This window comes from Cherax quadricarinatus, chromosome 2 (assembly GCF_038502225.1).
Source record: "Cherax quadricarinatus isolate ZL_2023a chromosome 2, ASM3850222v1, whole genome shotgun sequence".
NCBI lineage: Eukaryota > Metazoa > Arthropoda > Malacostraca > Decapoda > Parastacidae > Cherax > Cherax quadricarinatus.
Genome location: NC_091293.1, coordinates 619,324 through 631,726, shown reverse-complemented (window position 1 = coordinate 631,726; position 12,403 = coordinate 619,324). Strand labels below are relative to the sequence as shown.

Below are 12,403 nucleotides of genomic sequence, written 5' to 3'. Positions count from 1 at the left end.
TATTACTAGCAAGTCAACAGCCAAGTATTACTAGCAAGTCAACAGTCACAGCAATTATAACAAGCAGTTAGTTATCTAAACCGGTCGTATCCCACTGAGGCAGGGTGGCCCAAAAAGAAAAACGTGAGCTTCTCTTTTTAAATTTAGTAATTTATACAGGAGAAGGGGTTATTAGCCCCTTGCTCCCGGCATCTCAGTCGCCTCTTACAACATGCATGGCTTACGGAGGAAGAATTCTGTTCCACTTCCCCATGGAGATAAGAGGAAATAAACAAGAACAAGAACTAGAAAGAAAATAGAAGAAAACCCAGAGGAGCATGTATATATATGCTTGTATATGCATGTGTAGTGTGACCTAAGTGTAAGTAGAAGTAGCAAGACGTACCTGAAATCTTGCATGTTTATGAGACAGAAAAAAAGACACCAGCAATCCTACCATCATGTAAAACAATTACAGGCTTTCGTTTTACACTCACTTGGCAGGACGGTAGTACCTCCCTGGGTGATTGCTGTCTACCAACCTACTACCTCGAATATTCTACAATATTTATATTAATTTATATTATAAAATGCAATTTTTATTTTACAAAACCAATGTGAAAAACATTTAAAATATTTCTTCTCTCAGGGCCTCACCTAGCAAGGTTGTGACCCACAAGAGTGGATCCAAACCCATGTGGGTCATATACCTGAGGAATGGTTGGCAGTCAGGTATGATCCAAGGAAGGTAAGGACAATTTTCAATTCTTGCATCAAGAGCCCCTCACTAACTTCAAGGAACCTCCTTTAAGATATCACAGTTTAACCCTTTGACTGTCGCGGCCGTATATATACGTTTGTGAGGTACCGTGTTTGACGTATATATACTCATAAATTCTAGCGGCTTCAAATCAGGCAGGAGAAAGCTAGTAGGCCCACATGTGAGAGAATGGGTCTGTGTGGTCAGTGTGCACCACATAAAAAAAATCCTGGAGCACGCAGTGCATAATGAGAAAAAAAAAACTCCGACCGTTTTTTTTAATTAAAATGCCCAGTTTGTGGTCTATTTTCGTATAGTATTTGTGGTTGTATTCTCGTTTTCATGGTCTCATTTGATAGAATGGAAACTATATTATAGAAATGGAGGTGAGTTTGATTAATTTTACTATAAAAAGAACCTGGAAATGGAGCACAAAGTACAGGAAATGTTTGATTTTTGTCGATGTTCAAAAGTAAACAAATGATGTCATTGTCCAATAAATGTCCAAATAGCCATTCTAATATGCAGTCATGAATGGGTTGATGTAATTTTTACAATTATTACAGTATTGCAGTAGTCTGCATAACAGTAAATCTTCTATTTTTTGTTTGAATAAAATTTCAAAATAAAAAGCAAGAGTAATATCACAGGGACCTGGAGACATGACTGATGAACAAAGAAAATCTTATTTTAGAGCCAGGAATGTCTGCATTGTTCATTCTGGACCTTATTTTGAAATTGTCGTATTTTTTAATTTTCGTGAAATTGGCCAAATTGCAAATTTCTGACCATGTTATTGGGTAGTTGAAATCGGTAAATGGGCAGTTTCTTGTGCTCAATCGATAGAAAAAATAGAGTTCTGAAGAAATAGTTATGAGTTTGGTTGACTGGAATAACGGAATTAGCCGAAAATAGGGCTCAAAGTGGGCGAAATTGCCGATTTTTAAATATCGCCGAAGTCGCTAACTTCGCGAGAGCGTAATTCCGTCAGTTTTCCATCAAATTTCGTTTTTTTGGTGTCTTTACAATCGGGAAAAGATTCTCTATCATTTCATAAGAAAAAATAATTTTTTTTTTTTCGAATATTTTGCGACACCAGGAGCAACTTCAGGATTGGGCCCTTCGACAGTCAAAGGGTTAATGTGTATATCTGCAAAACCTTTTTTAAAATTGAAGATAAAAAAGTATTTACCTTTAAATTTAATGTTGAGTTTAGTCTGCATAATTTTCAAAAGTGAGGTATATGCAGCATTGCTGCAATATGTCCGCTTCGGCACCACTTGAGCAGCGGCAGGTTGAGCAGCATCATCACTCTTCTTTAACTGTTGTAATTTAACTTTTGTTTGCAGTCCAGTTCTAATCCAACCACAGCTTTGTTGGCAACAATCACCTCCATTAATTTGAGATTGATCTTTTTCAGAAAGAGAGATTTCCTTATTATCAGTCTTTGAGGTAAGAAATGATCTACGCGAGTTACTGTCACTGGTGATCACTTTCTTGGGTGTGGAGGTTAACACATCGTTGTCACAGACACTGCTATCTGACGCCACACTAACTGAACAAATCTCGTCAAGAGTGAGGAAAGCGCTGCTCGTGATGGATGTAGAAGAGTTATTTACCACTGATATTTCACACTCGTCCACTGTCACCAGAAGTGGTGGAATACTTCCACTACTCTCATAAAGTAAATCATCACTGCCAGTTAGGTTCAGGTTTTTAAAGTCTTCAACTAAACTTCCACCTTGTAGCGAACTTGGTCTAGATTTATTACACACATTATAGCTGGTCACACTGAATGAAATATCAGCATTATTTAATGAAGGAAGATAAACCTTGTCACCAAGCTTTAAAGTGAATGGTGACCCTAAGGGAAAATTGTTATATAATAAATATTTCAACTGTCGTTCTATGAAAGAATGTTGTTGTTCGGGTAATGTGTTGCTGGGTGTCAGCAACACTTCATCAGTCAGGTTAACAGTGTTGATCTTCCTGACCCAGAGCAGTGTGTTACTACAAATTTCGGGGAAGTACTGCACACAGCCTGCAAATATAATGTAAGTGTTTTTGAGTATCAAAAGCAACAGGAGAGATAACATATAACTTAAAAGAAATTAAGTGTAATATAAAAAAAAAAAAAAGATTTAAAATAGATATGGCATGATTCAGATTCTTTATTTCCAATCACTGCATATACAGTATATACAGTAATCACTTGATATACAGTATGTACAGTGGACCCCCGGTTAACGAACTTTTTTCATTCCAGTAGTATGTTCAGGTGCCAGTACTGACCGAATTTTTTCCCATAAGGAATATTGTGAAGTAGATTAGTCCATTTCAGACCCCCAAACATACACGTACAAACGCACTTACATAAATACACTTACATAATTGGCAGCATTTGGAGGTGATCGTTAAGCGGGGGTCCACTGTATATACATTAACCACTGCATATACAGAATATGCAGTAATCACTGTATATACACAATATACAATAATCATTGCATATATAGAATATACAACAATCACTACATATATAGAATATACAGAAATCATTGCATATACAAATGCATACAGTGGAACCTTGACTTACGAGTTTAATCCGTTCCAGGAGCTAGCTCAATTTACTCGTATATCAAATTGATTTTCCTCATTTAAATCAATTGAAAAGCCATTAATTCGTTCCTGCACTCTGGAGAGATGAGAAAAAATACTTAAATATGACACTATTATCAACTTAACGGCTTATTTATCTATCACAATTCATCTAATATGACATAATAAACAATATAATTAGCACAGAAACATGATATGTACTCTAGAATGAATAAAATAAACCATAATATGGTGGCAGAGGAAGTGGCAGCGGCAGAAGCGTAGACCATTTCTGTCACAATTTGACCATAGTATCTTCCCATGTTCTTAATGTAAGAGAAAACAGAGTATTTTTGAGGCTAACTGCAGTAGATCACTAGGACCCATGGTTAGACAAAAGAAATTTGGCCAAACGACTGAAAAAAATGCAAACAAGCACGAGAAAACTGCCCCCGCAGGGATGTAAACATGTTTACTGCTTACCAGCTGTGCCAACTAGCAGAAGCAATCTGAATTATTACATATGTATTATGCATTATTATTATTAATTTAGGGAACTGAAGCTCTATCAATATTATAATTATTATTATTAATTTAGGAAACTGAAGCTCTATCATTATAATAATAATAATAATAATAATATTAGTAGTGGTATATTATTATTATTATTTCTGCTATTAATTTAGGGAACTGAAGCTCTATCGTTATAATAATAATAATAATAATTATAATAATAATAATAATAATTTTTTATTAACACACTGGCCGATGCCCACCAAGGCAGGATGGCCCGAAAAAGAAAAGCTTTCATCATCATTCACTCCATCACTGTCTTGCCAGAAGGGTGCTTTACACTCCAGTTTTTAAACTGCAACATTAACACCCCTCCTTCAGAGTGCAGGCACTGTACTTCCCATCTCCACGACTCGAGTCCGGCCTACCGGTTTCCCTGAATCCCTTCATAAATGTTACTTTGCTCACACTCCAACAGCACGTCAAGTATTCAAAACCATAACCATGTTACATAAAACTGTGCAGCAATTCTTCAATGGCGGTCTACTGTATTGTTATAATAACGATAGAGCTTCAGTTCCATAAATTAATAATAAAATAATAATAATAATAATAATAACAATATAATACTACTACAGTAGTCCCTCGATAATCGCAGGGCTCGAGAATCGTAAATTTCGGAAATCATAGTACAGTGGACCCCCGCATACCGGACGCCTTGCATAACGGACAATCCGCATACCGGACGCTTTGATCGCTAAAATTTTGCCTCGCATACCGCCCAAAAACCCGCTCAGCGCCCTTCGTCCGAGACGCGTCCAATGTGCGGCCTGAGCCACGCTCACATGTTCCGCCGGTGGCATTGTTTACCAGCCAGCCTCCGCGGTAACATCCAAGCACACAATCGGAACATTTCGTATTATTACAGTGTTTTTGGTGATTTTTTTCTGGAAAATAAGTGACCATGGGCCCCAAGAAAGCTTCTAGTGTCAACCCTACAGCAATAAGGGTGAGAATTACTATGGAGATGAAGAAAAAGATCATTGATAAGTATGAAAGTGGAGTGCGTGTCTCCGAGCTGGCCAGGTTGTATAATAAACCCCAATCAACCATCGCTACTATTGGTGGTACAGCTGCTGCTGCTGCTGTACCACCGTCAGCTGCTGCTGCACTGTCAGCTGCTGCTGCACTGTCAGCTGCTGCTGCTGTACCACCGTCAGCTGCTCCTGCTGCTGTAGTACCGTCTGCTGCTGCTGTAGCATCGTCTGCTGCTGCTGTAGCATCGTCTGCTGCTGCTGTAGCATCGTCTGCTGCTGCTGTAGCATCGTCTGCTGCTGCTGTAGCATCGTCTGTTGCTGCTGTAGCATCGTCTGTTGCTGCTGTACCACCGTCAGCTGCTGCTGCTGCTGTAGCATCGTCTGCTGCTGCTGCTGCTGTAGCATCGTCTGCTGCTGCTGTAACATCGTCAGTTGCTGCTGTAGCATCGTCTGCTGCTGCTGTAGCATCGTCTGTTGCTGCTGTAGCATCGTCTGTTGCTGCTGTACCACCGTCAGCTGCTGCTGCTGCTGTAGCATCGTCTGCTGCTGCTGTAACATCGTCAGTTGCTGCTGTAGCATCGTCTGCTGCTGCTGTAGCATCGTCTGTTGCTGCTGTACCACCGTCAGCTGCTGCTGCTGCTGTAGCATCGTCTGCTGCTGCTGCTGCTGTAGCATCGTCTGCTGCTGCTGTAACATCGTCAGTTGCTGCTGTAGCATCGTCTGCTGCTGCTGTAGCATCGTCTGTTGCTGCTGTAGCATCGTCTGTTGCTGCTGTACCACCGTCAGCTGCTGCTGCTGCTGTAGCATCGTCTGCTGCTGCTGTAACATCGTCAGTTGCTGCTGTAGCATCGTCTGCTGCTGCTGTAGCATCGTCTGTTGCTGCTGTACCACCGTCAGCTGCTGCTGCTGCTGTAGCACCGTTGTTGGTGTGGCTTATTGAGAATACCAAGAAACAATTAACCCCAGAGGATTTGCCACCCAGGATAACCCAAAAAAGTCAGTGTCATCGAAGACTGTCTAACTTATTTCCATTGGGGTCCTTAATCTTGTCTCCCAGGATGCAACCCACACCAGTCGACTAACACCCAGGTGAACAGGGAAAATGCCTGGAACTAGTGCTCATATTGGTGAATTTAGAGCCAGCAAAGGTTGGTTTGAGAGATTTAAGAATCGTAGTGACATACACAGTGTGATAAGGCCTGTTCTGGAAGAAAATACCAAACAGGACCTACAGTACTCAGGAGGAAAAGGCACTCCCAGGACACAGTGTCTCATCAGTCATTGCTGCATCTTCAATAAAGGTAAGTGTCATTTATTCTTCATTTAGTAGAGTAGTACATGCACAATATATATTGTGCATGTACTACTCTACTATTGTGCATGTATCCTTCTCTTTGTGTGTAGGAAAATGTATATTTCATGTGGTAAAATTTTTTTTTTCATACTTTTGGGTGTCTTGCACGGATTAATTTGATTTCCATTATTTCTTATGGGGAAAATTCATTCGCATACCGAACATTCCGCATAACAGCCAGCCCTCTTGCACGGATTAAGGTCGCTATGCGGGGGTCCACTGTAATATTTTCGTAAAAACATGGGCTCGCTAATCGAAGATTGACTCACGAATAGTAGTTCATCCGGGAAGCGTACGCATGATGTGAGCCGGGGCGGCCTCCCTACCCAGCCAGTGTGGCATTGTTTACCAGTGAGCGAAGGTCCCCTCACTTGCCCCTACGAAATATTTCATAATATTCCATTCATTTTAGTGCTTGCAAGCACTAAATAAGCTACCATGGTTCCATAGAAAGCTCCTAGTGCCAAGCCTTTGGTAAAGAAGGTGAGAAATACGATTGAATTTAAGAAAAACATCATTGAACAATATGAAAGTGGCGTAAGTGTGGCCGAACTGGCCAGGATGTATAACAAACCCTATACAACCATATGTTCCATCGTGGCCAAGAAAAAGGAAATCAACGACACTGTTGTTGCAAAGGGGGTAAATATGCTGACAGAAATGAGATCACCAGTACTCGAAGAGGTTGAGAAGTTATTATTGGTGTGGATAAACGAGAAACAATTAGCAGGAGATAGTCTTATGACGTCGATTATTTGTGAAAAGGCTAGGCAGTTGCAAGACGATCTGGTAAAGAAATTGCCTGCAAATAGTGGTGATGTGAGTGAATTTAAGGCCAGCAAAAGCTGGTTTGAGAGATTTAAGAACCATAGTGGCATACACAGTGTGGTAAGGCATGGTGAGGCTGCCAGTTCGGACCACAAAGTGGATGAAAAATATGTGCAGGAATTCAAGTACATAGAGGCTGAAGGACTGAAACCTGAACAAGTGTTCAATTGTGACAAAACAGGCCTCTTTTGGAAGAAAATGCCAAAGAGGACCTACATTACACAGGAGGAAAAGGCACTGCCAGGACACAAGCTTATGAAAGACAGGCTGACGTTCATGTTCTGTGCTAATGCTAGTGGGGATTTCAAAGTGTACCATTCTGAAAATCCCAGTGTGTTCAGGAAAAACAATGTTATGAAGAGTAAATTGTGTGTGTTTTGGAAATCTAATAGTAAGGCATGGGTCACGAGGGAAATTTTCGTCGAGTGGTTCAATGAAGTGTTTGGCCCTAGTGTGAAGAATTACCTCCTGGAAAAGAAATTGGATCTCAAGTGCCTCCTAGTAATGGACAATGCACCTGCTCATCCTCCAAACTTGGATGACCTAATTTTAGAGGAGTTTGGGTTCATCACAGTAAAGTTCTTGCCCCCCAATACCACTCCTCTCCTCCAGCCCATGGACCAGCAGGTCATTGCAAACTTTAAAAAAACTACACCAAAGCAATGTTTCAAAGGTGCTTTAATGTGACCTCAGACACTCACTTGACCCTAAGAGATTTTTGGAGAGAACACTTCAGCATCCTCCATTGCATAACCCTTATAAGTACGGCTTGGGAGGGAGTGACTACCAGGACTTTGAACTCTGCTTGGAGAAAATTGTGGCCAGATTGTGTCGACAAGAGGGATTTTGAAGGGTTTGGGACTGACCCTGATGAGCCTATGTCTGTTGTTAAATCTATTGTGGCACTGGGGAGTTCCATGGGGTTGGATGTGAGTTTGGAGGATGTGGAAGAGTTGGTGGAAGACCACAATGAAGAGCTCACCACTGAGGAGCTGCAAGAGCTTCAGCAGGAACAGCAACAGATCGCAACTCAGAATCTTGCTGCAGAGGAGGAAGAGATGGAAGAAGGTGCCTTCTTCAGAAATTAAGGAGATTTTTGAAATGTGGGGTAGGATGGAAAGATTTATGGAGAAACATCACCCTGGCAAGGCTGTTGCAAGCCATGTTGGCAACTTGTACAGTGACAAAGTCTTGGCCCATTTTAGGGAAGTTTTAAAGAGACGCCAGAAACAGAGCTCTCTGGACAGTTTTTTTGCGAGACAGGACTCCAGTGACTCTCAAGCTGGTCCTAGTGGCATTAAGAAACAGAGAAGAGAAGTAACCCCAGAAAAGCACTTGGTACCTTAGGTGCTGATGGAAGGGGATTCCCCTTCCAAACAGTAATTCAATCTCTCTCCTCCTCCAGTCTTCCATACACTAAGAAGAATCACCAATAAAGGTAAGTGTTATGCTGTTAATGTTTCATTCATCGTGTCCCATTGTATTGTTTATGTACTACATCTACATTTCGTGTAAAAATTTTTTTTGTTTTAATACTTCTGGGTGTCAGGAACGGATTAATTGTATTTGCATTATTTCTTATGGGGAAAATTGATTCAAAAATCGTAGATTTCGATAATAGTAACACCTCCAGGAACAGATTGCTAATATATTATTATTATTATAATAATAATAATAATAATGATATAATGATAATCATAATATAGTATTATATTATGATTATCATTATTTTATTATTATTTTATGGAACTGAAGCTCTATCGTTATTATAATAATACAGTAGACCGCCATTGAAGAATTGCTGCACAATTTTATGTAACACGTTGTATAATTAATTTAACATGGTTCAGTTTGTGGGAAGGAAAAAAAAATTCTCTTTTGCTCAAGCGGCCACCTTGTTGTGTAGCATCCGGGGAGCCCTCCCACCATCCCCTACCACTCCCAGACTCCACCCCCCACCATCCCAGCATTCCTAATTCATACGTGTCCAGTCTTTCTCTGCTACAAGGCAGCTGTGTTTGTCAATTGTGTTATGATATTTTAATTTTTATATCTTGTATCTGCCAAGCAATCGTGACACCCAGTAGCCATACTAGTGTTGCTGAAAGTGGCACGAAGAGGTATAATTTTCTAAAAAAAGCCTAAAGCCTCTATAACAAACATTGCCCCCAAAAAACTAAACAGATCACAGCAAAGAGACTAACACCAAGCATCCTCAAATCCATTAACACAAAGCACAAATAAGAAAAACAGTATAGAATGGGTCAAATAACTAGAGAACAGTCTAAACGTTACTCGTCAGCACTTACCAGCCTGATAAGAAGATCTAAAAAATTGTATTATGATAATAGATTACATAACATCAAAGGTGATATGGAAAAAACCTGGAAAACTCTATCTGAAATTCTTGGAAATAAAAAGTTATCCAAAAACAAAACAATCAAATTAACAAAATCAGATGAACCCCAACTCACACCTACTGAAACAGCAAACAGACTCAATGTTTTCTTCTCCACCATAGGTAAAAATCTAGCGAACAAAATACCAAGCACAAACGCCCGTCCATCAGACTACCTCATAGTTACCTACCCAAATACGCTATTCCTAGGTCCAACCAACCCCACAGAAGTTACGCTCATCATAAACACCCTTAAAAACAAGGCAGGAGACATAAACAGCTTGCCTGCTTTTATGTACAAAAAAGCTTCTCAAGTATTGTCACCAATTATTGCAATGCTCTTTAACAAATCCATTGAATCAGCTACCTTCCCAACAATCTTCAAAATAGTGCGGGTCACTCCGATCCACAAAGGAAATGACCAAGCTGACTTGAATAACTATAGACCAATATCTAACTTACCACTGCTCTCTAAAATCTTTGAAAAATTAATTCATAGACGGATCTATTCCTACCTCGTCTCACACAACATTTTAAACCCTTGTCAGTTTGGATTCAGGAATAATAAAAGCACGAATGATGCTATCATACACATGCTAGAACTAATATATACCGCACTCGAAAAGAAAGAAGTCCCACTGGGCATTTTCATTGATTTATGCAAAGCTTTCGATACAGTCGACCATGAACTGCTGTACTCCAAATTACCGGACTATGGTATCAGAGGCCACTCCCTCAACTACCTAAAATCATACCTTAGTAACAGAACTCAATATATGTATGCAAATGATGCAAACTTTTCCACCCAAGCACTCACAGTAGGAGTCCCACAAGGAAGCATCCTTGGACCACTCCTCTTTCTCATCTACATCAATGATCTACCGAATGCATCACAGCTACTCAAACCCATATTTGTATTTGAAGATGACACTACGTATGTCTTTTCCCACCCAAACACAGTCATACTAGCAAACACAGTCAATGCCGAATTGCAGAAAATATCTGCCTGGATGATGACTAATAAACTTACCCTGAATACTGATAAAACCTATTTCATTCAGTTTGGAAACAAAGCTGCAAATGACCCGATTAACATAACGCTAAATAGATCGTCAGTCACAAGACTCACAGAGGGAAAATTCCTAGGTGTCCACCTTGACAGTAGCCTTAAGTTCCAGACACACATACAACAAATCACCAAGAAAATTTCCAAGACTGTAGGCATACTATCAAAGATAAGGTACTACGTTCCACAATCAGCTCTCCTGGCACTGTACCATACACTCATATACCCTTATCTTATATATGGAATTTATGCATGGGGATCAACAACATCCAATCACCTAAAACGGCTCATGACCCAGCAAAAGGCAGCAGTAAGAATGATAACGAATTCCAACTCCCGCCAGCATACTCCACCAATTTTCAAAAGTCAGAATCTGCTCACCATTAACCCTTTGACTGTTTCAGGCCCCTCTCTGAAACTGTCATTCTATGTTGCCAAATATTCGAAAAAAAAAAAAATTATTTTTCTTATGAAAATGTTAGGAATATTTTTAGTAGTGTTTTAAGCCTAAAAAAAAATTTTTGCCATCAGTACTTACCGAGATATAGAGCCGCAAAGTTTGCAGAAAGTGACGTGCGTACGGCAACAGCGGCGACCGCCGCCCACCCGGTATTCTTTTATTTACTCTAATTCAAAGGTTTCTTGCATTTTTCAATATTTTTCTGTTCCAGGTAACTTATGTGGCCTGTGAGACCAATGTAAGGTGCATTCTTCAAATATACACTCATTGTTTACAACACAATAACAGAACAAACTTTATCACTATTAGTTTGTGTATACACTTTGTTTACACAAACAAACAATACAAAACAATGTTTATTACTATTGTTCCATAATATATATACACATATGTACAGTCACTAAACACGTTCCTAGAACTGCTGCAGCTTGTGGAACTCTTTGAAACATGGGTATATGCAGAGGGGCACTTCACACTCCTCACACATAAAACGAGTGTCTCTGCGTGTTTGTGGGCGTTTTGTGGTATGCATACATACATAACACCTCTTCTGAGCATTTTTCTTGGCAGTAGTAGGAGGCAGTTGTATGGGGTAGTGATCACCAGGCCTCAAACGAGATGACATCTGTGGGCGCTGGTCTATTGCAGGAGTTGCTCCTTGGTACTTTGCAATTATTTGTCTGATTACTGACAGGCAAAATTCACCATATTTTGGTGTTTTGTTGGTCTTCAACTTGTATATGTTATAAGCATTTAGCATAGAGATATCAACAAGATGGAAAAAAAGTTTTATATACCACTTATAACTCTTGCGTACACAGTCTGCAAACCCAATCTGCATGTCACATTTGTCCACTAAGCGCATATTGAGGTTGTAGTCCATGACAGCTGCAGGCTTTAGAATGGGTTCATTGGTCTCTCTGTTGTCCCTGCCACTGGGTACCATTTCGTTTCTGTGAACTGATGTCAACAATGTGACATCACGTTTGTCATGCCACCGAAATGCCATGATGTCATTGGCAGCAAAGGCTTGCACCTCACCTCTGCGAGTGCCAGCGTTGAACCTTGGCATATGTTTACGATTACTACGCACTGTGCCACACACGTCTGTCAAGTTCACTCGCAAGAAATCACTGAGTAAGGGGCTTGTGTACCAGTTGTCAGTAAATAACATATGCCCCTTACCAAGATATGGTTCCATCATTGTTCGAACCACATCACCAGAGATACCCAATAACTTCATGGTATCTCTCAAAGTATTACTGCCAGTGTACACAATTATATCCAAAACTAGACCACTTCTGCAATCACACAGTACAAATAGCTTTATACCAAAGCGTTTCCTCTTGCTTGGTATATATTGCTTGAATGAGAGTCTTCCTTTGAATAAAATCAAGGACTCGTCAATAAAAG

At 40.1% G+C, this 12,403-nt stretch overlaps 1 protein-coding gene across 3 annotated transcripts in view; it reads right to left on the bottom strand.

The window, feature by feature from the left end:
• Positions 1-12,403, bottom strand: part of LOC128703497 (ATPase family gene 2 protein homolog A) — a 197,434-nt gene that overhangs the window by 142,997 nt on the left and 42,034 nt on the right. For all 3 annotated transcript variants that reach the window (XM_070087022.1, XM_070087027.1, XM_070087035.1), the window contains one exon: positions 1,932-2,780. In XM_070087022.1, coding sequence (XP_069943123.1) covers positions 1,932-2,780 — 849 coding nt within the window. The remainder of the gene's footprint in view (positions 1-1,931; positions 2,781-12,403) is intronic.